Source organism: Sycon ciliatum, chromosome 13 (genome assembly GCF_964019385.1).
Source record: "Sycon ciliatum chromosome 13, ocSycCili1.1, whole genome shotgun sequence".
NCBI lineage: Eukaryota > Metazoa > Porifera > Calcarea > Leucosolenida > Sycettidae > Sycon > Sycon ciliatum.
The window spans coordinates 8063722-8090308 of NC_088655.1; the positions used below are offsets into that span (position 1 = coordinate 8063722).

At 48.2% G+C, this 26587-nt stretch overlaps 1 protein-coding gene across 1 annotated transcript in view; it reads right to left on the minus strand.

The window, feature by feature from the left end:
* The window catches only part of LOC135829138 (uncharacterized), a 210596-nt gene that overhangs the window by 156962 nt on the left and 27047 nt on the right, over nt 1-26587 (minus strand). The window contains exons 3-5 of the mRNA XM_065341544.1: nt 23634-23732; nt 17267-17365; nt 8829-8927 (exon numbers count right to left, since the gene is read on the minus strand). Of these exons, the coding sequence (XP_065197616.1) occupies nt 8829-8927; nt 17267-17365; nt 23634-23732 (297 nt within the window). The remainder of the gene's footprint in view (nt 1-8828; nt 8928-17266; nt 17366-23633; nt 23733-26587) is intronic.

Here is a 26587-nt window from a genome sequence, read left to right on the forward strand (position 1 = left end):
CAGTGGTTGAGCAACTCACCGATCGCTCCTACAACATCGCCACCTCATCCGGTCTTCTGTGAAGTTGGTTCTGCCAGTGACTCCTCCCGGACCGGTGCCAGCAGTACCACCGGCCGCGCTAGTCCCGCATCAACAGCCTGCGTCTACGTCACAGCAAACTCTCCGTGCTTGCAACAACATCCAGCCACCGCAGAGGTTGATCGCTACCATGTAACTCTCTCTGGCTTCCTGCTATTGCTAGCCCGCACATTGAATAGTTCTGTTCTTAGTGGTTGGCTATGTACAACCCGTACATGTATCTGTCTTGCATTTGCTCAATAACAGTTTCTTTCCCAGCTGTTGGGTTTCTCTCTTTTCAACTTTTTTTAAAACAGAGAGATGTCCTATCCTGTATCATGTTATCCTTTCACCCATTCACGGCATAGTCGTTCCCCATGTCTGTCATCATGTATACACGGTACGTGACCTCGCACTACCCCCGTGCTACGCACAATACAATACTCTGCTGGGCATGGCCTCCCTGACTCTTCCCTATATCTACACTCATCGGTCTGTAAAATAAACCACTTCCTTATGTCCATACATGACAGAACAGTTTGCATGACCTCAGATTGCCTTGTGCACATTTCCCGTACGGTAGAGTTTATTTATGCACCCCCGTTTTTGTATACATCTCCCAGGTTCAGTGTACCTGCTCATATACGTCCCTGCGCGGACTGTACCGTATCTATGAATTTCCATAAACACATCTGTCTCTCCTTATTGCTTTTTCCTTCTCTCTCTTTCTTTCTCTTGGCTCTTTTCCTTTGGCATTCATACAACACTTTTCTTGCTCCTCAATTAATAAAGACTAAGTGTAAATCTATCGAGCACGCCAAAATTTCATACGGAATCGACCGACAGACATTAGTGGTGGCCCTGGATGGCAACCCCGTTGAGATCCTAGTTGAAACAGACCTCCAGCTTCAACGTCTAGATGGACCTGTGTCTCTTCCACGCGTGCATGTGAAAGCAAGTGTTGTTGGATCACTCGCAGCTTTTGGCACATACGTACATCTCTGCGCAGACCTAATTGCTGGCATCGGAGGTGTCAGCATAGGCTATGACGAAGCAGGTGAGTTAAACCCTGTTAAGTTTGGCCCGGGCACAGCAACTTCTGGCATCACAGCAACAACCGTGTATCCCGGCGAACACTCCTTATGTCATTTGACCGTTACGAAGGATGATAAAGGGGTAATGCTGGAAGCCAACAACGGCCTAATCCGATGGGATAAAGACACCGAGCAGTGGCGCTGGAAGGACGGACGGACAAGCGCCAACATGGCCGATCGGCTCAGTCATTTACCAGTACGCACGCAGAGATCTGTTCGATGGTCAACAGGCTAAACCCTGTGCAGAAGTAGACTCGTGGGTAGAGAGGGTTTGGCTAGTAGAGCTTGATGAGGCCACCCACGGATGCATTGAAACAGATTTCCAATTACTGTTTTCTGATGATCGCTTAGTGCGTGAAACTCTGAGTAAAAACACTTCCTCTGTCCTCCTATTGTTTGATGCATTGGAACCTTCATTCCACTATTGACGAAGAGCCAGACACACAAGGCTAGCACTCCGGTACGTCCGTGCCTAGACTACCATGGCTTGAATAACCTGATCCAGTCCAGGCCCGGTACGGATGCGCCCGCATGTGCGGAGAAGATTCATTAATGGCGGAAAGTCGGAGAGCGGTATGAGCTCGTGGACATACACGAGGCTTACCTGCAAGTGCACGTCAATCCTGCTTTTCAACGCTACCAGGCAGTCGTGACAAGCTGTCCGTGATGACGCAAGTGTGCATTGGGCTAGCAATTGCCCAGAAAGTTATGTTACACGGCCTTGGCCTGAGGTTGACAACTATATTGATGATGTGCTGACGCCAGCATCGACACGAGAAGCAGTAGCTGTTGAACTGGTGCGCTACAGCCTGCCCACAAAGCCACCAGAGCTACTGTCTACTGCATGAGTCTTTGCATTGCAGCTGTCCACATCTGCTACCAGTGCCAGATGGTTGAGGCGAGATGGCATACATCTTGCATTTGAGCTTCCCCTGACAAAGCGAAGCGTCTTCCAGTGGACCAAACGACTGACCAGTCACTACCCAGTATGCGCCTGGCCCCAACCCGTTTGTTCGTACTTGAAGCATATGGCAAGCACAACTACTGGGAAGGACGATCCAGTTCTGTAAGGCAATGTACGGTGTGCCGAGGAAGTAGTTGAGCATATGGCATGTGGTGACCCTGCGCGTGGAGTTTGGTGTGTGCCATCAACGTCAGACGGCAACTGGGCAGTCTACTGTGACGCGTCTGACCTGGCAACTGGTGTTGTGCTGAAACGCAATGGAGACATCATTGAGGATGGCAAGTGGCTATGTGATGGCGACGACAGGAAATGCATCAACGTCGCAGAACTCGATGTGGCAATGCGTGGCCTGTCACTGGCTGTTGAGTGGGGCATGGAATCAATGCAGCTCATTACCGACTCCAAGGCTGTATTTGAATTGCTATGTGAAGTTGCGGAGAATGTATGCCGTGTTCGCGTAGTAGGCCTGCATAAGGTGCTCATTGAACATCATTTACAAGTGGCAACTGACCTGATGGAGACCAGACGACTAAACTGCACCCAACGCTAGCGCAGTTGACGATGCAACGGGACAAGCCATCATGCGCGATAAAGTACATCATGTGCAGAGAGCATCTCCCCAGCTGATGCCTGTACTGTCGGCCGTCAAGGTAGGCAAATGAGTCGAGGTAAAGCCATTCAACAGGATCAGAGACCAGCTTGTTATGGATCATGGAGAGTTATCTCGCAGCTTCCAGCTCCCGGCAGTCGGGAATGTGACCATGTCGATCATCCCAGAATCCCTGATACCACGTGTAGTGGAAGAAGTGCATCGGATGTCCGAGCACGGTAGCTGGACAGTGATGTACGAAATGTTGCGCAGCATCTGCTACTTCCCAGGTATGAACTTACGCTGCCAAGAATATTGCCGTGACTGGCAGCAAATGAACGCGGTGGAGCGACGGTGCCACCTACTGACCGAGATATCTTCAGTTGCCCTTCGAGTGTGCTACAAGTTGACACACTAGAGCTTGGTGCAGACCGCAGCTGACAATACCACTGTGCACTCGTGTAAGCTGATGTATTTTGCAAGCGGTTCGATGTAAAGCCACTACGCGACACATTGCTGCTAGTCTTGCAGGAGCGCTGCATGACTAGTATCTGCTGCAGGTGGGGACCGCCCGACAAGACTAGAATGGACAACGGGACTGAGTTCCAGAATACTCTTGTCCAGGCCCTCCTCACCCAGTTCGGCGTGGGTGTGAAGACGGGAGCAGTTCATCACCCACAGTTGCAAGGCGGCGTGGAGCGCATGAATCGGACTCTCATAACGCTGAGGAGGAAAGTACTAGATAAAATATCGGACTGGAGGAGGGAGCTGGACCTCCTGCTGTTCTACTACTGTTCCCGGTTGTATTCTTCGACAACAGTGTCGCCTATGCGCGCGATGTGAGCCTAGAAGCCCCGGTCATTAGTTCTGGAAGCGTGCCTGGGCGCCCCTGTGGTGAGCGAGTGGGTTAACAAGCTGAATGGATCGGCTGCCCATGTACGCGATGTTGTGGAGAAAGAGTTGTCTGCATCAAACCCTCCACAACCACGCAGCAGCAAACAGTCAACCTACATTCTCGGTGATATAGTACTGTTTGTACGCCCCGGGTGTCACCAGAAGCTGCTCCCGCCATTTGAGCCTGGCTGGAAAGTGGAGAAGAGTGTATCACCATCAACCGTTGTGATCAGCCATGTCAATGGCGCAGAGACAGTGGTCAACATTGACTGCTGAAGCTGGACTGAGCTCCTGTATTACCGAACACTGAGGATGTAAAGGGAGGGGTGACTTGAATTGCCTTACATTACTACTGATGTCCACAGCGCTTAGCCGAGTCCTGCCAAGAGTGACAGTGATAGTGACGCTAGTGATAGTGAAGCCGTCGCCCTAGAATTTGATGGTGGAGACATTGACTTGGTCCCACCCTATGATCTCCATGCCTTAAGCTATCCGTCGACGCCCAATGTGATAGTGTTCCTGATTAGTGACGTCTGGAGGGAGAGGTGTAATAGATTGGCCAAGTAACTGTCAACGCCATCTCATCTCTCTCTCTCTCTTTCTCTCTCTCTATTCCTTTCTTGATAACAAACATATTTGCGGTTGATCACTACGTGTCAATTCTTCTTGAGCTTTGTATTATTAATTCGCTCTGTGTTCGTGACAGTTTTCCATTTTCCAGTACTGTTGTGCGTGCACACGATGACGTAGGTCGCCATTTTGTCCGTGTCATCTTGGTGCACAAGCCTTTTTCCTTTTTCTCTTGCTCTTTTAGTTTTAGTCCTTCTTGTGCAAAAGCAAGTAACTAGTCCAATGTCGAGTGGGCTGTGAGTGTTGCATGTTTGCCAGTGTAGACGGGGTAGTTCACAACAACACCAACCATAATGACATTGTTCTTGCATGTGCATGACTGCTTACTTTCACTAACACCAGGTCTACGGAGATGACTAGCAGCAATAGCATCAACATCCTAGCCACTCTTTGCCCTTGGCAGGACACATTGACTTGGTGTGCTGAGATTGTCCGCACTGCGGGCACTTCGCTGGCTTGTCGGCTGGAGCAGATTTCGGCATACTCGCCCACGCGGATTTGCAGCGTTGGTACGAGAACCTTTTCACGGCAATTACTTATGCAGGTACCATGCCGTCTCTGGTCTGCTGTGCGGCTTCCTCAGGCCTGCAAATCTTTGCCGCGGTTTCCAGGGTGAGGGATGGAGCTGCCAGGAGCTTATGGTGTGTGCATTGTTGGCTATTCCAAGTACGATGTGGTCCCTCATCATGTCGTCCGTCACCTTGCGGAGGCTCTGGGGGCAAGTACTACACAACTGAGGTGTACATGTGCTGCACAGCTCCATGTCAGGGAAATCGCACTGCGCAAACAGTTCTCTCATCGCTGTGAAGAATGAGTCAAACGACTCATTCCGCTGCTGCTTCCTGTTGTAAAAAGCAATCTGATCAAGGAGTGGGTTCCGCTGCCGTCCGATATACGCTTTTGATGATCTCCGGAGCATCGGCATTGTGGGAGACGACAATCACATCTTCGAGCTTGAAACAACAAATGCCCGCATCAAACGCCTGACGAAGAGCTGACACCCGAGTCTCATGACTTTGGCTGGTGAGCTGCTGAGACACAGAATAGTCGTTCCAAACCTCCTCCCATGCCTTGAAATTGGCCATGGTTGCAGTGCTGAGCAACACTGGTCGCTCGACAGAAATTGGTTTCTGATTGTCAGATGTCGAGGTGCTGCGCGGTCCCTGGTTGTCGCGCGTTGCATTTTCAACCAGTATGGTGAGGCGAGTCTCGCGTGCCTCGGCCGCTTTCATCTGCTGATGCATCAAGGCAAGCAGGGATGCAATTTCTGCACTGATCGGGGAACTTCCAGGTTCCGCCATCACGACAATTCTACAAATTCTACAACTACAAGAAACCTATGCTACACGATCGATCGTTTGAAAATACAAGGCTACAGAATTCACGGACAATTACAGGCTGTCAAATATTCCGTACTCAGGTTACAAGTAGTTCACTGCGCCATGTTAGGTTTGGTAGACAAAAGACAAGTAGTGTATTGGTTGGAATACACGAAGAAGAAAAACTGACAAGATGAAATCTGTAAATGACAGAGAAAACTCTCAAAGAAATGCGTGAGTGCATACACAGAAGAGCTAAAGTTGTACTACATTACGTCATAACATAACACCAGTGTTCTACTATACTTGCACATCAGACCAAGTTCAGTGTGCTTAACAGTACCCATTTTTTAGAATTCTTTATTCTCACGATGGCACCATCGCCAATAAGGGATACGTTTATGAGAAGGTGAGATGCTGTGGTTGGGGCTGTGGGTTATGCAGTTGGAAAGTGATTTGCATCACTTTGAATTTTACAAGTATGGGAGAGGGTGAGCGCTGCAGGACCAGAATGAGTTAATTAGCAGTGAGCAGATTTCTTGTTTGAAAGCAGGTCGAGAGGAGACGTCACGAATGCAAGCAGGATGGCATTGTAGTATTCTAGGGACTTGTACAGTGGGGAGTCTTTACAGCGATCGGTTCTGGTGGGTGGGAGGTGCCAAGTGCGTGCGTGTCGAAGGCTATACTGGGCCGTAACTTGAGCAGGGGTGTTGAGCATGTGTATGTGTTGTGGGGCATATTCGTATTCTATGGAGTGTGCAAGAAGGGTGAGCTTCACTTTGCGGCGAGAGAACATTGTCGGCCATTTGAGCCGATGGAGCAATGTTGAATGATTCAGACCAGTGTAGAGGGGGAGACGGAGGCAAATTCTGGCCGCCTTGCGCTGGATTCGCTCAAGACGGTCAAGGGCTGTGATTGAGAGTGGGCTGACAGCAATGCATGCATAATAAATAATAGGCAGGATATTATGTTTTGTAAATGAGAGAGAGAGAGAGATTTAGAGTGTAGAGTTGATCTGAGCCCAAAGAGAATATTAAAATATTTTACGGCTTTCTTCAGCACAAAGTCAAGGTGGGCTGACCATTTTAGGTCGTGCTGATAGATGATGCCGAGGTGGCGATGTTGCAGGACATTTATAAAATGTGCATTGTTGCGCTCTATGTGTGGGAGATAGCGAGGGGGGCGATTTCCGTTGTAGAAGGTGAAGACTATCGTTTTTACAGTGTTGATAAGGAGGTGCCAGCGCTTCAACCATCCAGCGGCGGCTGACACGCTGCTCTGCAGTTGCAGTTTGCAGTGTGACGCAGAGCCGCTGGAGCAGACGAAGGCTGTGTCTTCAGCAAATTGGCTGGACTTGGTGCTGGCGTTCTCACAAGCGGCAGGCAGGTTGATGGTGTACACCAGAAACAGCAGTGGTCCCAGGACTGAGCCCTGAGGCACTCCGGCCGGGATGGGGAGGAAGGCTGATGTTGTGCTTTCAACTCGCGCTCGCTGCTTACGCCCAATCAAGTACGCTGAGAAGCATCGCAGTGCTGCTTCCTGGATACCGTAGTGCTTGAGTTTGGCCATGAGGCCCTGATGCCATACTCTGTCAAAGACTTTGCTCAGGTCAAAAAAGCAAGCTTTAATTTGATTTCCCGAGACACGAGCCTCCGAAATGTCATGCACCAGTCGAGCAAGTTGCAGCTCCGAATCCGGATTGGTTAGAAGGTAAGTGCGGTGAGATGTGTTTGTAGAGGCGCGAGTGAACAATTTTTCTTGTTTTTTTTAGGTTATGCTGAGCAGGGAGATGGGCCGGTAGTTTGTTGGCTAGGAGAGGTCTCCTGGGGGAGATCGTGGCATCTTTCCAGTCTTGGGGAATTTCTCCGGGTGCAAAAGGTCAAGTTCAGGAGGGCAGCCAGGGATTCTGAAGTTTCTGGTGCTGCTTCTTTGAGGAGACGGGTCGGTAGAAGGTAAAGTTACTGTAAACTATCCAGACTCAACAGAGATGGCAACAAGAACTGCGATTTTGATCCCGAAACCACCAGTTCAATGACATAGACAAGAACATTACCAAAAGAACATCAGTCCTTGAAATAACAGTCGGACATTGAACATTTTCCGACCCTTTTCGGTCGTTGTCTAGCCGAAATATCCCTGCGACAGACATAGTGTCCGATTGATCGGAGACTAAAAAACGACTCCCAAACTTCCTTAACTTCGCGAATACTTGACCTCCTCGAGCGATCTATCAGCAATAGAAAACTCTCAGCTGTCGCCTTGAAGAAACCCGAACGCGACCCAAGGTCCTGGAGTCGGGCTATATCTCAAGCTGTATTATGAGCTTGTGAAATGCATTTCAGCTGGGGATTTGCCCATTTTTGCGCGTCCCTAGCCAGCCAGGTGCTATGACCAAATCTGGCTACGGGCATCCAGAGGTCTTTGCAAAATCTCAGTGCTCTACGATAAAATTTGAGGGAATTGCATTGCGATGAGTATTTCGCTAGCAATTGACATGACCATTGCGCGTACGCTTGCTTTGCCCACTGTACATTTACGTTGATGCTTGTCATGTCTACAGGAAATGTATTCCTTATGGATAGAGCCTTTCAGAAAGCTCAAGATTTTGAAAATCGACCAACAAATTAGTAGTGGAGTTATTTAACTGATAGTGGGAGAAGTATGTGCAAGAATGCCGATTTCGCATTTTCTGACATCAGTTCTAGTCCTTACAGATTGGGAAGAGAAAAGGTGGCCACGATGGCCCTCCTCATGGCACGAAGCTCTGCGCTGTGCGTGCCACCAATTTTGACAAGTGGACTGCTGAGCACGACAAGGACCTTTCAACATGGAGTATGAGAGATGCAAAGATGAACGCGAAGGAGTGAAGTAGTTAGGTGCAAGGTTTGTGTGCGGTTAGCAGAGAAAATTAATTTTGTTCGCTCAAAAGCTTCCCGGAGTCTTTTATCGTTGGGTCGAGAATTTTAAAACGGGTTGTCTTTCAAAGATTTCTGTGGCAAAATGGTATGTCCGGGAAGTGTCAGCACATTACGTCAGAACGACCCTGATTTCTTATCACATGTCCTGGAACACCAAACGTGCACATGCGCTTAGTTACAAGCCCGGGGAGGGGGGGGGCACAATTCAATAGAGGGCTATATATTTTTCCATGTGCTCTTAGAGACTGAGGTACTCTTCAACATAGAGCACTATTCAAGAGAGGGGTCTAATCGTGAAAGTACAGTAATCCTTCTTTTCTGCATCCACCCAAACAAGAATGCACCAGGGATATCCTGACTTACCGGACCTTTCGCTTCCAATGAATGTCCAGCATTAAGTAGATATTCTAGTACGGACACATGACCTCCGGATGCTGCACGGTGTAATGGTGTACTACCAATCTGGAAGTAGCATCGTTAATGAATACAAGCCATGGACACACAAACACACACACACATACACATACATACAAACACACACACACACACACACACACACACACACATACACATACACATATACATGCTTGTGCGCGAATGTGCATGTGAACACATGCACACAAGCGTACACACACACACACACACACACACACACAAACATACACACACACACACAAACACACACACACACACACACACACAAACACACACACACATTTAGTTAATAAAGGCAACACCGGCACTGGCATATCGATGAAGAATTCATTTGGAATTGATGCCTTCTACTTGGCATCTGTGATGGGTTGGTTTTCAATTATTTTGGTTATAGCCTTTGCGCAGTGTAAGCTCCATAGCTGGTTCAGGCAGGTCAGCAACCCTGTGGGGTTGGGGAGGGGGGGGGGGGCAGGGGGGGGGGGAGGAGGCGGGTTACTTAGACCCATTTGAAAAAAAGAATTAATGAGAGAGCTTGGAAGCTCAGGACCCTACGTTGTGAGTTTTTCCCTAACTCATCATGCATGTTATTAGAACTAATGGAAATGTCTTTTTTCCATTGATTGGCTACATCATTGTATTGCAAAAATGTTCCAATCAGTTTCTATATGAGTTGCAGAATTTATTGGGTTGTATAGAACATGCATGATGAGCTAGGCAAGAAAGCATAACGTAGGGCCCTGAGCGAAAGAAATAAAATTTCTCTTTGCATTCGAGAGTAATACGACACCGCGTACCACCTTGATGACCTAGGCAAAAAAAGCATAGGGTTGTTATAAATTTTCCATTTCTCCGTTTTTTTTCAAGACATAACCTAGGATTCGAACATGCACTATCGCCCTGCATGCATTCCCCGATACACTTTGCATACATACTCATTCTTCCAAGTTGCTTCACGTCATGATCTTGCATTTGAAAGCACTATTTGAATATTGTGGCCGGCTGTCTTTGATGGTACGGTACGTTACAGGTACGAGATCGGGCCAGGCATCTTTAACGTTTGCAGTTCTTCGACAACAGCTCTCCCCTTCATCTCTTGTGCGAGTGTAGTCTAGTGAATCCGTACATGCGTTATAATAATTATACCAATCCCTTTGTCTGGGTTTGTGAAAAAAGCCAAGCATGCAAGTCAGCTCGGGTGAAGTGCATAGTTTTGTATCTAGTTGGTATGTGGCAGCTCGTGGGACAGAGAGACCTTTGCTCCCCGAGCTTGTGTATGTAAATAGTGTTTTACGTCGACCATGATGGCTACAATGCCCAACCATGCCAAAACGAACTGATCGGCTACATCATTGTATTGCAAAATGTTTCCATCTGTTCGAATAACATGCATGATGAGCTAGGCCAAAAACATAGCGTAGGCCCTGAGAGAAATAAATAAACTTTCTCTTTGTAGTCGAGGGTAATACGACGCCGTCTACCACCTTGATGACCTAGGCAAAAAAGGAAAGACACTTGCGTTCCAACTAAGCTTTTTCATTTTCAAGACAAACCTAGGACCTAGGATTCGAACCCGCACTATCGCCAGGAAATCGAGTTTGGGCCGACACGGGCGCGCTTCGATGAAAAACGCGGTGACTACGGCCGCGTGGAGCTCAAGTGTCATCACTATACGCCCGTGGCGACGGAGCGGAGGTTGTGGAGTGGACCTGTAGATCAGCTAGCTGGTCCGAAATTTTGCTCAACAACAATAGTACGAGCGGGTCGGTGGAGCTCGAAGTCGGACTCGGAGCTAAGTGGGCCAAGGTGGCACTGGATGTAGAAGTCGGATCCTCGAGTTGACCTGCGGAGTGTGCCTGAGGCATTGAGGCGGTCAGGGCAGAGCAGGCTGGTGTGGGAACCGGAAGGCTGCGGCGATTCTCGACCTCCTAGATCATTGTAACTTCGTACGCCCGTCAAACTGCGACATCGAGGACTGGAGGTAGGGATCTCAGCGCGTGAACTGTGCAGCCAATCTGCGCAGGTGAGGTTTTCGATCCCAAACGCGTCCAGTGCAGAAACCGTGGAAAAGAACATTTTTTCGAAATAAATCAAGTTGAAGAAGACAGTAGAAATGGCTGAATGTCGTCCAGGACAACACGTTCTACGGCAATCTACAAGTATACCTATCTCCCAGACACTCTCTCAGAGGAACTATGGAGGGTCAAAGAGCACAAGATTTCAATCTTGGACGCAGCATGAACACCTCCTATACTGAGCGCGATGTTTTCTCTCTGAGTGATAATGGCGGCGATCTTCAAGATGGTTGATGCACTGAAAATCGAAGTTTGGACAATCTAACCAGAGAAAACGTCTGAATTTTTGGGTGAATCAACTCTGAAGTGGGTTTTTGCCGCATGGCAAATTATAAGGAAAATCGACCGGGGCGATATCGCCTTGGCCACCGTGTCCGTCGGCGGATATCGCAAAGTACGATCGAATGACGATAAAGATTAGGATTCCGCTAGTATCCACCGCTTCCGCTAATGTCGAGAATCGACCGTCGCCATTTTATGCTGTGTCCCCGAGCTGCACTCAAAACTCGATGACGCAATGTATGCGCAAACACCCGACGCACTGCACGCACTGAGATCCCTACTGCAGGGCTGGATATCCTGATGTGCAGGCGCAGATCACTATTGACCTGGCCGTCAATGAACTGAAAGGCCGTTGTTGTACGGCGGTTAGAAGCCCTTTGGTGGGGAGAATGTTGTGGAACGACAAGTTCTCGAGAGTGAAAGGCCTTCTCGCTTGTGACATTGTGTTCGTTTCAATGCAGCTGTATCCCGACTCCGCCGTACCGCTGATTTTTTTTTTTTTTTTTTTTTTTTTTATTGAAAAACCACAAACCTTCAGACATGTGAATGTGCACATGATATACAGTGTACATACGTATGTATCGAGAAGGCAGCACGGAAACGGCAGTGGTGGTGAGGCCTGGGCAGCTCGTCCGACCGTGGGTCTCGGAGTCAACACTGGGCAGACGTTTACGACGTGGCATACGCTACAGGCGCTATGTGCGGTTTGCTGTGTGCGCTGTAGTTGTAAACCTGTATGTTGTATGTGTATGCTTTTCTCATATACGCTGTCATTTTCACGCAATAACTACCTGGTGGTTTTAGTGTTAGTTATTCAGTTGTTCATTCAGTCATTCATTGTTCATTGTTATTAGTCGATGGAAGTGGAATATACTGTTGAGAATAAATAGTTGTCCTCGTGCCGTGTGGGGTCATTCGTTCCTGACACTTTAGTTTCACAACACCCGTAGCTATGCAGAAGACGTTACTTCAGTAACGTCTGGCGCTAGCCATGGTCCGCACAGCTTTAATTTGGTATTTGTTTGTTTGTTTGTTTAGTTTTTTTTTCTGACACTTTAGTTTCACAACACCCGTAGCTATGCAGAAGACGTTACTTCAGTAACGTCTGGCGCTAGCCATGGTCCGCACAGCTTTAATTTGGTATTTGTTTGTTTGTTTGTTTAGTTTGTTTGTTTGTGTGTTTGTGTGACGCCTGGAGCTATCCCGTATCTGTCCCGTATCTGTCCCGTATCTGTGACTACAAAGGCTCTACAGGATTTTACATAACAGCTGGCCACAATATTTGCTGGCTCCCGTATCTGTCCGATACCGTCCCGTACAAACAGCTGGCCACAATATTCGTCGTATTCTGTATACGACTCCTTGGTGTAGAGGGAGATTTGCTAAGAAATAGGGAGACGATGAGGAAATGAATTTAGAATGGACATTAATTGCCGAATAGATGATAGGATGCGTCAGCAAAAACATACTTTGGAAGAGAGATCCCGTCGTCTCCAAAATAAGCGTGAACGAGCGATTCAGGGCCGGTCACAGAAAACGTCGGAAGAGAGATCCTGTCGACTCCAGAACGCCCGTGATCGGGTGAGTCTGCGCCGGTCCCAGGCAACGTCAGGACAGACATCCCGTCGAGTCCAGACCGCCCGTGATCGGCAGAGTCAGCGCCGGTCCAAGGAAACGTCAGGACAGACATCCCGTCGACTCCAGAACGCTTGTGATCGGCAGAGTTAGCGTTGGGCCCAGGAAACGTCAGGACAGACATCCCTTTCGACGCACAGAAAAAACTAAATCTGCAGCCTCTTTAGCCGTCGGACAGGATATGTATTTTAGGAGACTGTAAAGTTATGTAATGTGCTCCATAGGCAATCATGCATTCGGCCGTCTTCATTGGCTCAACAGGTCAATGAAATACTACAAAAAGGCCAGAAAATCCGATTACTGTATTAAAATCAACAAATTTTGGCTGGCGATTTAATTTCGCTGATTTCGCCGCTTGCTACCAGCCGGCCAAAGTAAATCGCAGGCCACAGTTTGTCATAGAGGCAAATGATGGGGATTAGCAAGACGAAATTCGCGTTCGCGTTCGCTCTCCAAGGAAAGTCGAACTCAGTGACGGAATTCGCATTATGAGAAGGATTAGCAAACAGAATTCGGACATGCATGACGTTGACACGACGTACATTGTAAACAGACAGTACAGCGTGGTAAATAATTTATGACTGTCCTGACACGAATCCGCGATTCGTGTTCCGACTACTTTTCCGAACGAAAAATGCGAGAGATCGCAATCCAGTTCGCGAACTGAAAAATGTTTGCGAACGCGAACACGAATTTCGTCCTGCTAATCCTCCGTAATGACGGAGAAAAGTTTCGTTTCTCATCGACCAAAGTTTCCCATCGGCCAAAAATGTGTTGATTTACAGTATAAGGAGATAAAAAGAAAAGAAGAAGCAAACCAAAAGTGGATGAAAATAGAAAAATAACAATCCGCACTAAATTCGGCAAATACTTTTGCCTAACTCATATTCAAACTGATGGAAACGTTTTTGCAATACAATGATGTGGCCAATCAGCGGAAAAATATTTCCATCAGTTCTAATAACATGTACGATGAGCTAGGCAAAAAAGCATAAAGCATAGCGTAGGGCCCTGAGCTTCCAAGCTCTCTAGTTTATCCGCGCTCTTTTCCTGGCGTTACTTCATTTTCTAGTATCACTTTTTCTAGTATTATTGTGAGTGCGCACGATGACGTAGGTCGCCATTATGTCCATGTCATCTGGGTGCGCGAGCCTTGATCCTTTTTCTCTAGCTCTTTTAGTTTTAGTTCTTCTTGTGCAAAAGCAAGTAATTGGTCCAATGTCGAGTGGGCTGTGAGTGTTTGCAAATATTGTCCGTTTCTCCATGACAGGCAGGGACCTGAAGGTGTATGAATGCTTTGATAGGATCCGGACACTGCGATCAGCAACCGGCACCAGAGTTTGTGCAGTGTCCGCAGCGTCCACCTTTGGGCAAGGCTGTGTTGCCCAGCATCATACCCACTCTGCTATTGGTAGCTTTCCTGTGCCGGATCAGCGTTTTGATTCCATCCACATTGATCTCGTTGGTCCTCTTCCTTCATTCAACGGAAATCGTTATCTCTTGACGTGCATTGATCGATTCACCTGATGGCCTGAGGCTTTTCCAATCTCTGATGCCACTGCATTCACTGTTGCGTATGCCTTAGTGTCTGGCTGGATTGCCCGGTTTGGTGTACCCTCTTCTCTCGTCACAGATCGGGGTGGTGAATTTGAGTCGGCCCTCTGGAACAGTTTGATGAAGCTACTGGGATGCAAGCGCAAGCGCACCACCACCTACCATCCCAAATTCAATGGTTTAATTGAGCGATTCCATCGGCATGCAAAGTCATCACTGCGGACTCTCTCTGACTCAAATCACTAGCTGGAAGCGCTACCGTTTATTCTGCTCAGCATCCGGACATCGACCAAGGCTGATAGCAACTGTTCACCGTCCAAACTGGTTTACGGTAAAACGCTGCGCCTTCCTGGTGAATTCTTCCCGTCTAGTTCTTTGACTCCTGCCAGCGACCGCAGTGATTACGCATCTTGTCTGTCTACCTTCCTGCGGCAGATCCGTCCTCTTCCTGTCCGTACTAGCATGAATCCTGTCTATCTGCCCCGCGATTTGGACACAGCCGCTACAGTGTATTTGTGCTGTGCTGCAGTTCGGCTACCACTCCAACCGCTGGATGATGGTCCTTTCCCCGTGGTCAAGTGCAGTCCCAAGTACTTCACTCTGCGTATCAATGGTAAGGACCAGACTGTCTCTGTTGATCGTGTTCATTTCCCATTTCTATATTCATCATGCAGGTTTCTTATCCGTCATGGCGTACATTTCATTTTTGTCCTATCCGGTATTATGTTATCCTTTCATCCATTCACGGCATAGTACTCCCCTGTCTGTCGCCATGTATACACGGTACGTGACCTCGCACTACCCTCGTGCTAAGCATGATACTGTTAGGTACCACCTCCCGTACATTTTCTAGCTGGCCTGCATGCACTTGTGGACTCACCTTTTGTCTCCTTTTGCTCCGTTGGCCTGGGTAGCTACTTGCGCGCCCATATTTGCCATAGCTACCCAGGCCCTTTATCTTGCCGTTCAGACTTGATCTCTCTCTCTCTCTTTTCTCACTCGTCAATAATCACCATGTAGTCGTTTCGTTCGTCTTGGTCTCTTGTCTCGTCGTCTATAATAAATGTCGTTCCCCAACCTACCTGTTCCCGTTGTAATGTCTGGATAATGTGTCGTCAGTCGTCCTGTTTCGAACTCAACATTGGCGCCCGATTATTGAGCGACCCACGACCCTGAGATCATCCCATGCCCAGCCGTCCTCAACCACTATTCTTCTCGTGTATGTCAACCTCGTCTCGTCCATGTCAGTCTCGTCTCTCCTACGCCAACCTCGTCTCATCTCTATCAACCTCGTCTCTCCTACGCCAACCTCGTCTCGTCTATATCAACCTCGTGTCGTTCAAGCCATGCAGGTCAGCTACCCTTCTCTCTTTCTTTTTTTTGTATGCGTTCCTTCTTCTGCAGTTTTCCAGTCCCGGTATATACGTATCTTCACACGGAACATTCAACTTTTCCGTCAGTTTGTCCTGTAAGTTTCTTGCTCTACCGGCATTGTCGGCTAGCTACAGCTTTCGTTTCTTTCACTTGGCTTGCAAACAAACCGGCAATTTTTCCAGTCCCAGTATCTTCACGCAGAACATTTTGCCAAGCAGCATGCTGGCAGATTGTTCTCAGGTTCCGCCCCGTGCCTTGCCGATCCAGACGCAATTTCTGCTCGCAGTAATCCCTAGTCGTGTTGGAGATCGAGCGCGTCGCCCCGCGCAATGCGGCTGGCAGCTGAGGGCAGAAAATGGTGGAGAGAACGTACTCGTACAAGTAATTAGTTGATGTCGCAAGTGGATCGTCTCAACCGGAGTCTCCTAACTACGTTTTCTCGTAGTCGTCAGAAATACCCCTGCATACCAGCGCCTCACCAGCAGGTTGTCTCATGTGCAGAGTGTGGCAGGAAGTGTGGCAGTGTGGCAGAGTGTGGCAGGAAGCCCTGGATTGCACGGAGGTGTTGCACTGGTTGCGGGCGATACCCTGGAGCAGCAGGTCCAGTCGCCCCTCCTGGAACGGGGACAACGACAGGGGGTTGACCACGAAGTAATGCCGGAGGCCATGGACCTTGATAGTTGCCAGCCGGCACTTTGATGACATGCGCTTGTAGATCATACAATGGCACCTGGAGTCCAGCACTCAAGAGAGTTTCCGGAGGAAGCATAGATGCTGCGATCCTCGAATTGCCAACGTGAAACCATATACCAGATCTCTTCAAGACATTGGACTTACGAGCACGTTTGATGTGACGCAAGTAACTCATTAAATGTTTTCCAGGCTTATGAAGCCAAGGAAACCTGCTCGTTATGTTGATAGGACAAACCTTAGGCTCTTCAACAACATTCATAATAATCTAATGGTTTCGCGAGTAAACTTCCGTACCTTCTCCTCAGGTGATATACAAGCAAGACCAAACAAGAGCATATACAATGAATTATGTACAGCAATGAGGTGATAAAACCGGGTCAAAGTAGAATAGCTAAAAACAAGGGTAATAAATGCATGACAAATATACATCATGAATATCCATAATTCATTGTTCTTGCTCTCGTTTGCTCGTGCCGCTATATCACCTTGTTGATGAGGAAGAAGACAATGTACGGGAGAAGGAACCTAACAACATAAAGAGCCTGAAGTTTGTGCTACTACTTAGTATTATAGCATATTTGAATCGCACAAAACTTTTTTGTGGACATAAATTTTGTAAAAAAAATTGCCATTTGTGAATTTCTAGCGTAAAGCAGACCCACAGGCATGGTCAATACCCACTGAATTTATTCACCTGCGTAATTCTTCTTTCTACTCATATACAAACAAGAATGCATCACGGATAATCTGACTTACATTATTCTTTTGTTCCAACGAATGTCCAGAAGTGAGAAGATATTTTACTACAGAAACATGACCATACTCTGCTGCAACATGTAATGGTGTGTCACCTTCCTGGAAGTAGCAGCAAAATTAAAGACAAGACATGTACACACATACCCACAGTCATACACATGTTGATGCACACGCACGCACGCATGCACACACACACACACACACTCATGCATGCATGCACTCACACAGACACATCCAAAACACACACACACACACACACACACAGGACTCATTTGTGGGACCCCTCAGAATTCTCTCCCCTCTCAGGATTCCCTTGTGGGACAAAACAAAGACTGATTATCTACAACGAGCATGCGTATAATAGATGACAGAGAAACAATACGGAGAGAGACAATACGGCGACAAGAACTATACACAACATCTCCTGCTGGTGATAGACCGGAGTGTGGCAGGAAGCCCTGGATTGCACGGAGGTGTTGCACTGGTTGCGGGCGATACCCTGGAGCAGCAGGTCCAGTCGCCCCTCCTGGAACTTGGACAACGACAGGGGGTTGACCACGAAGTAATGCCGGAGGCCATGGACCTTGATAGTTGCCAGCCGGCACTAATTGCAAGTAATTGGTCCAATGTCGAGTGGGCTGTGAGTGTTTCCAAAGGATTTTCGTTTGTCCATGGCACGCAGGGACCTGAAGGTGTATGAATGCCTTGATAGGATCCGGGCACTGCGATCAGCAGCCGGCACCAGAGTTGGTGCAGTGTCCGCAGCTGCCACATTTTTGCAAGACAGTGTTGCCATGCCATCACCACGGCTTTGCTACCATTGTAGAGAACCGAGCCGCTTCAAAAGGCATTGCCCGAAGCTATCCCTAGCAGGGAATGGTGCTAAGCAAGAGCACCGGCGCAAGGACCTGTTCTGCCGCTTCTGTGACAAGAAAGGGCATGTCAAGAAGGACTGCGTGCTGAGGCAGTAGTGGCTGGATACACAGGCTAGCTCCTAAGTTGCTGGGGCCTCAGTCTACTCCAAGGACGTGTGCCTCCTGGCATCTGCATCATCATCGTGCCCGAAGCTACCTCGTGTGTTTGTTGAATGTGCAGGTCCTAACGCGAGTGACAGTGAGCGTGCTGCAGCAGTGATAGACACTGGCTCCACCCGCACGTTAGTAACAGAAGCCCTGCTGCATTGCCTTGGTCTCGATGTGATGCCACTGACGAATAGTGACAGTGTTGTAGCGCTGGATGGCAACACCATGCAGACGTGTAGTACAGTGACCCTCACGTTTTCGAGGCATGACGGATCAGTGAGTATGCATGAAGTATGCATTGAATGCTGTGGTTGTGCCTGATCTGTGTGTACATGTAGTGGGCGCCGACGTACTGATTGGCATTGACCTGGTGACTTTGTGTGGCCACCTGTCTGTCGAGTATGCGAACGATCAGCGCGTGTGTGTCGTAATTGGGCCCGGTGCAGCCCATGTAGATAGTAGCCCGCCAGTACTAGTTGCATCAACAGCTAAAGCGCCTCCTGAACGGTCTACACGAGTGCTAGTGTATGAGGATCAGCTGACCGACGGTATGGCCCCTAGTGCTAACAACGAAGTTCTCCAGCCAGCCGCCGATGACTGCACAATGCCTGCAGATTCGACGCGCCCCCCCCCCCCCTTCAAAGCTGTCTCATCATGTCCAAGGAGAGACTGACGACAATGATGTCATCCTGAAGGTTGATGACGGCGAGAAGCGTTGGAAGGTTAAATGGGAAGTCTGATGAAGAACCCAAAGGCCGTGATGGTCCGGGTATCAGCGAGTACCCGCGGAAGAACATTACCGCAGAAGAGGAGACACAATTCTGCTCAGCTGCGGATGAGTGGATTGAAAGAGGCTGGCTGGTGAAGCACACCGCTGACACCCATGGTCGCCCAGCCTGTGTCTTGCTGTTGATTGCTGTGAGTCAGCCGCACAAGACGACTACGCCTGTGCGTCCGGTGTTAGACTATCGCCACTTGAACAAGTTGTCAGTGTCCCACCCTGGAACTAAATCTCATGTGTGCGCCGAGTCAATGCGCCAGTGGAGGCTCAAGGGTGCGAAGCTGACGAGTTTGAGTTACTGGACATTACCAAGGCGTACTTGCAAATCCATGTCAGCCCAGAGTTGCTACGGGTCCAAGTTGTAGAGTGGCGTGGTGTTCTCTACGTAATGACGCATATGGCGTTTGGCCTGAGTGTGGCGTCGACGTTCATGAACACCATCATCAAGTACACTACCGGCAGCTTGCCCGAGACAGATAATTATGTCGACGACATCATTGTTTCCAAGAGTCAACGGACTGTGTTGACAGAACATCTTGCTAGCTACAGCCTGCCAACTTAACCAGCAATGGAGATGTCGGCGGCACGTGTTCTCGGGTTGCAGCTCAATGAGTCAGAGGATGGTCGAGTGCGCCTGTCCCGGCGTGATGAATCGCCTGTCGCATTTGCCGATGTCACGACGAAACGTGAGCTTTACAAGTGGTGTGGCCAGTTGACGAGCCACGGCCCTGTTGCATCATGGCTTTGTCCTCATTGAAGTTGGCTGAAGCGTTTAGCATGTCTGGAGAAGCTTGGCTGGGATGATCCGATACCGGCAGATCTCGTACAATGCTGCAGGAGTCTCGCTTGTCGTTTAAGCCAGCACGATCCTGCTACCGGCATGTGGCATGTAGAAAGCTAATGCCAAGGGTGGTGCGATGCATCTGATATTGTTGTCGGCCTGGCGTTGGAAGTCGGTGGTGACATCGTCGAGGATGGTTCGTGGCTTCATAAGTCTGACGACAAGCGGCATATTAACAATTCTGAATTGGAAGCCGCAGTCGAAGGCATTTCCCTTGCCGCTAAGTGGGGAGATTCCCGTTTCTAGCTGTTGACTGACCCAAAGACATTGGCAACTGGGCTGACGCAAGTGGTCACCAACTCCAAACGTGTGAAGACCATATCCGGGACACCGCCGGGGCAGCTAAGCTGCAGATTGTGCATGTAAACCGGTTGAAGAGATGCCGTGTGAGGCCTGACCATCTGCTTCCAGCAGTAGGAGAGGATGTCACGGACTCAACCGATTTGCAGCCACTAACGACGGCAGATGATTCTGCCGGCTCTGGGTCGTATGAGCCTGATACTACCGATGTGTTGTATTCGGCCGATGACGACGGTATTTGTGCCGAAACCTATGGTGGACTGGATGTGCCTCCGGCAGCTCCAGTTGACTTGCCCGGTGCACCCATCGCGGCACCTGGGGGACGACCTATCCGAAACAGGCAGCCGCCGCGGTATCTCGCTGAGTATCATGTTGGTTGAGTACAATCACGGGGACGTGATTCTTTAATGGCGGGGGAAATGTCACGTCCTGGACGCGACGCTCGCAGTATGACAGGTCCTGTGGTAGCAGGATCTATGTAAGTTAGTGCGCAGCTCTGTGTTTGAGCTGTCACAATCTATACTGTCACATGGTTTGGCCAGTGTCTTGTGCCACGTGTTGAGCATGTAGGTTGAGCGGCACGAGCTGTTCCATGTAGGTGTCAGGCTTTTTAGGCGTGATATCCCATGTCGGTGTCATGTCTCTTGGACATGACACATCGTGGGATTCACCGCCGGAATCTGGTCAGGTAGGTTCTCGTGTGGAATGTTCTAGGAATGTTCCCGGAGGTTCTTTCCTTCCTGGAAATGTAGCTTCATGCAAAATCATGTGACTGTGAAGTCCTATTGATTTCCATGATCCCTTTCGCGCTTCGTGCAAGTCACGAAGGGCCGTGCGCAAAAGAGTGAGAGCTGAGTGCAGAAGAATAGGAGCTGAGTGTAGAAGAACGAGAGGCGTGCGCAAAAGATAGGGGAACCGTGCGCAAAATGAAGGCACAAAAGGGAGGCGTGGCAAGCGTGGTACAGCAACGCCGCGGTGACCCGCGAAGGGCCCGCCAGTGAAGTTCCTGGAAAAGGGCGCAGTATTTGGCACAACATCCCGCCGGAGTTACGCTGTTCTATCACGTCGGGTGAGCGGGCTCCCCGACGTGATCCATATATCTCACAATTTCTGCGGAGACGTAGGTGAGCGGGCTCCCTACGTCCCGATCCGGCCTTTTGCTCCGTTTGTGCTTCTTCTTCATTGTCGTTTTCCGTTATTTGAACTTTTGATCTTTTGCTATTTCCTACTATGCCTGATCTGTCAAACCTGTATTCCATGCCGCCTTCCAAGAAACAATCACGCAATGCTTTGCACGAACCTCTCTCTCTCTCTCTCTCTCTCTCTCTCTCTCTCTCTCTCTCTCTCTCTCTCTCTCTCTCTTCGTTCTAGTGTATAAAATGAACGATGTCTTCACCATAACTCACATAACTCTCTCCCGGACTTGATTGATCGACTGAGATTCTCAGAATCCTTACCTGTCTTCGCTTCGTTGTCAAGTGTGAATCAAGGTGAGCAGAGCACTAAGTTGGGTCGTCGACTATATTGGTCGACCGTCTGGCGGTTGGATTTGGTTGGGTTGTGAGTGATCAGGACGGGCAACGAACCTCGCAGGGATGTGAACACATATTAATACAAAATGTGGGCTTTGTGCAGCAAAGCCTAGTTAGCCCTGGCACACGCGCAATCTTGGCATGTTGCTGTGAATGTGTGTCATGTGACTGTCCCTGCACGATTTGCAAGCTCGCGAAATTTTACGGAAATCCTGTAATGGTGTCATATCGGAAGACGTGTCTTCTTCAAGCTCTTGAACTGTCGGGATGTGAAGGAGCGTTTCTTTGCAGTTGATTTCTTGATGTGTCAAAATGCAGTTTTAGCTTTTCCGTCAGTTTGTCCAGTTAGTTTCTTTCTCTCTTGGCATTGTCGTCTTGCTAAAGCTTTTGATTCTTGTCACCTGGCCGGCAAACAAACCTGCAGTTTTCCAGTCCCGGTATATACGTATCTTCACACGGAACATTCAACTTTTCCGTCAGTTTGTCCTGTAAGTTTCTTGCTCTCCCGGCATTGTCGGCTAGCTACAGCTTTCGTTTCTTTCACTTGGCTTGCAAACAAACCGGCAATTTTTCCAGTCCCAGTATCTTCACGCAGAACATTTTGCCGAGCAGCATGCCGGCAGATTGTTCTCAGGTTCCGCCCCGTGCCTTGCCGATCCAGACGCATTTTCTGCTCGCAGTAATCCCCAGTCGTGTTGGAGATCGAGCGCGTCGCCCCGCGCAATGCGGCTGGCAGCTGAGGGCAGAAAATGGTGGAGAGAACGTACTCGTACAAGTAATTAGTTGATGTCGCAAGTGGATCATCTCACCCGGAGTCTCCTAACTACGTTTTCTCGTAGTCGTCAGAAATACCCCTGCATACCAGCGCCTCACCAGCAGGTTGTCTCATGTGCAGAGTGTGGCAGGAAGTGTGGCAGTGTGGCAGAGTGTGGCAGGAAGCCCTGCATTGCACGGAGGTGTTGCACTGGTTGCGGGCGATACCCTGGAGCAGCAGGTCCAGTCGCCCCTCCTGGAACGGGGACAACGACAGGGGGTTGACCACGAAGTAATGCCGGAGGCCATGGACCTTGATAGTTGCCAGCCGGCACTTGGATGACATGCGCTTGTAGATCATACAATGGCACCTGGAGTCCAGCACTCAAGAGAGTTTCCGGAGGAAGCATAGATGCTGCGATCCTCGAATTGCCAACGTGAAACCATATACCAGATCTCTTCAAGACATTGGACTTACGAGCACGTTTGATGTGACGCAAGTAACTCATTAAATGTTTTCCAGGCTTATGAAGCAAAGGAAACCTGCTCGTTATGTTGAGGGGACAAACCTTAGGCTCTTCAACAACATTCATAATAATCTAATGGTTTCGCGAGTAAACTTCCGTACCTTCTCCTCAGGTGATATACAAGCAAGAGCAAACAAGAGCATATACAATGAATTATGTACAGCAATGAGGTGATACAACCGGGTCAAAGTAGAATAGCTAAAAACAACGGTGATAAATGCATGACCAATATACATCATGCATATCCATAATTCATTGTTCTTGCTCTCGTTTGCTCGAGCCGCTATATCACCTTGTTGATGAGGAAGGAGACAATGTACGTGAGAAGGAACGTAACAACATACAGAGAAGGCACGGAAGTTTATTCGCACAAAACATTAATTTTCACAATGATGTTGAACAGCCTGAAGTTTGTGCTACTACTTAGTATTATAGCATATTTGAATCGAACGAAACTTTTTTGTGGACATAATTTGTAAAAATATTGCCAAATGTGAATTTCTAGCGTAAAGCAAACCCACAGGCATGGTCAATACTGAATTTATTCACCTGCGTAATTCTTCTTTCTACTCATATACAAACAAGAATGCATCACGGATAATATGACTTACATTATTCTTTGGTTCCAACGAATGTCCAGAAGTGAGAAGATATTCTACTACAGAAACATGACCTCTCTCTGCTGCCTCATGTAATGGTGTGTTACCATGCTGGAAGTCGCAGCAAAATTAAAGACAAGACATGTACACACATACCCACAGTCATACACATGTTGATGCACACGCACACACACGCACACACACACACGCACGCATGCATGCATGCACTCACACAAAGACACATCCAAAAACACGCACATAAACACACACACAAACACACAGGATTCCTTTGTGGGACCCCTCAGGATTCTCTCCCCTCTCAGGATTTCCTTGTGGGACAAGACAAAGACTGATTATCTACAAAGAGCATGCGTATAATAGATGAGAGAGAGAGACAATACGGAGAGAGAAGACGGCGACAAGAACTATACACAACATCTCCCTTTCCGGGGAAGAAGGGGGGGGAGAGAGAGAGAGAGAAAAGGCGTATGTATACAATATATCCCTTTTTCGGGAAGAAAAAAAAGAACAAGGAAAATACTATATAATTATAGAGACTTAGTTGGAGGGAAACATATTCGCCCACAAAGAGACGAAGCTAGTTGAAAATCTGATGAAGCCTTTCGTACCATTACTCTTCAAAATCAGTACATGGTGATAATGTGACGAAGCACAACGATGTCAATTTATACAGCATATTGGCGGAAAAATCGTGATGAAACGTACACAGGCTGAATGATAGTGTGAGTTGCGCCAAAGAGTACACGCACTATAACAGAGAGGTGGGAAGTCAAAATAGTACTAGCTTCCTAACAAACTCCTTCTGTCTACACAACTCAGGCTGAAGCTTGGCAATGTAAACAGCCTCTAGCCCATCTAGGTGACATTTGCTGCGAGCCCGCACGTGAATCTTGAAGTGCTCTGGAACATTCTTACATACTGCATTCAGGCAAGAAGGGGACAGAAGGATCTCTTTTTACGATTCATCAATTTTGTTTGTGACATGACATGAATAAAATGCGTTGGGAATTCCAGTCGTTCGTTTACAAGGCCGGAATCGGTAAATTCTGGTCATTCCAGAATTTAAAAAAACAGTTCCAGAATTGTATAAACGTGTAATCGAAAGCGCAAAGAGAGAATGAGCTACAGCTAACCATGTGCCTGACAATTCCTTCCTTCATGAGTCAGAGCGGATCCGGAACGCTCGAGGCTGAGGCACGTCCATACAGTGACATCTCATTCTCTCCTAGACGGATGGATTGAGCACGGCATGGGAACATGGCGATTAGTGCTCAACAGCAGGCTTATTGGAGCTGCCGAGAGACAGAGCATGCGGGACGATGAACTGGCTGAACAGGGATGACGGTCAGGAGAGACAAGGAGCAGTGGCGTGACTGCTGATGAAGAATATAGGTCCCAAGTAGGAAGGCACAAGCAGAGCGTAGTGCATGCCGGGCATGACTGGACTGACATTTAGTGTTCCCAAACGTTTGACTGACGACGACGACGCATGACGAGACTGTCTCGGAGCTGGGGATGCTCGAACTGCTGGCTAGAGGAGGAGAGGGTTCTTTCCTAATTCCACACTCGTAGACACAACAGCTGCCACAATGTGTACGCCTGTAGCCACGCAGGAGTCCATTGTGGGTCAAAACAAAGACTGATATATTTAGACTGATATATTTACAACGAGCACATTGAACAGTTGACAAAAAAAAAGAAAACAAACACCCAGATGAGTCAATCGATGGCTGTTCTGGTGAACATTCTCTAGCCAGTATCAAATCAAAGGTTATCAGCTTCTCGATAATCTTGACCGACGATGGTAATACAGTAGATAGTGTGACTGTGCGAGAGATGAAAATTCTATTTATCAAAGCCGTACGGTAGGGCCTGTTCACCAAGCGAGCAGAGATTCCAGGTGTCAAGGACTCCAAGATTTCCCTGGACCGTGATGGAGAGGAATTCTACCGGACTCATGTCAAAGTACAGAATGAGCCATCCATGAAGCCTGTAGCCCCATCGCTCCAGCCCAGTCTGCCAGCTGTACTGTGGAGACTTTTAGTCGTTTTGGGTAAGAAATAGTTCAGCAGGGCAGCTATTCTGTGTACAACATGGCTCAGTACACATAGAAAGGAGTTTTTTTCCTCCATTCCTGTTTTTTTCCCTCCCACATGCGTGCCTTTTCCAGGAATATTCCGACGCGCAACATATGGCTTACAAACCTGAAGACACCCTCGCCAGTAGAGCGAACATGCAGTCTGATCTCGATGCATGTCAAACATGGGGCAGGAACAATGGAGGTGAATTCTCAGCAAGCAAGACATCCGTGCTGTGCCATAGAGCTATCAATGATACACCTACTGCAGGAATCCAATACCAAATGTACAATGAGCCATTAACGGTGGTTTCTGAACTGCAACATCTTGGCATCACCTTGACCGACAACCTGGATTTCCGCAAACATGTCGCCTCAATAACTTCGAAGTTCAGATATCGAGTGCACCTACTGTCAATTATGTCCCAGCAACTTACGCCTTCGGCAATGATCATACTGTACAAAGGGTTCGTAAGACTTGTGATCGAATATAGCTGTACGGTGTGGTCGTTTGGATCTAATAAGAAACCCATGACCACTCTTGATCAATTACAGGCAAGGTTTGCTAGAGCTCTACTGAAAAAGAAAAAAATTGCATTTGATTACACTTCTTCCAAATCTGTCTTAAATTCTAAATGCTCCCTAGAGTCACTAGCCTATCGTCGTCAAATTATCAGTCTCACTACTTTTCACAGATATGTTTTCCATCATCGTGATTACCTTGCTGATTTCCATTTCAAGATTACGAATAGTGAGCGACGACCAAATAAAATCATTCTTCCCAAATTTAAATCATTGTCTAAGTCTCTCTTCATGTTCCGAACTGCTATTCTATGGAACTGTTTACCCCCCAGTCTAACATCGGAAG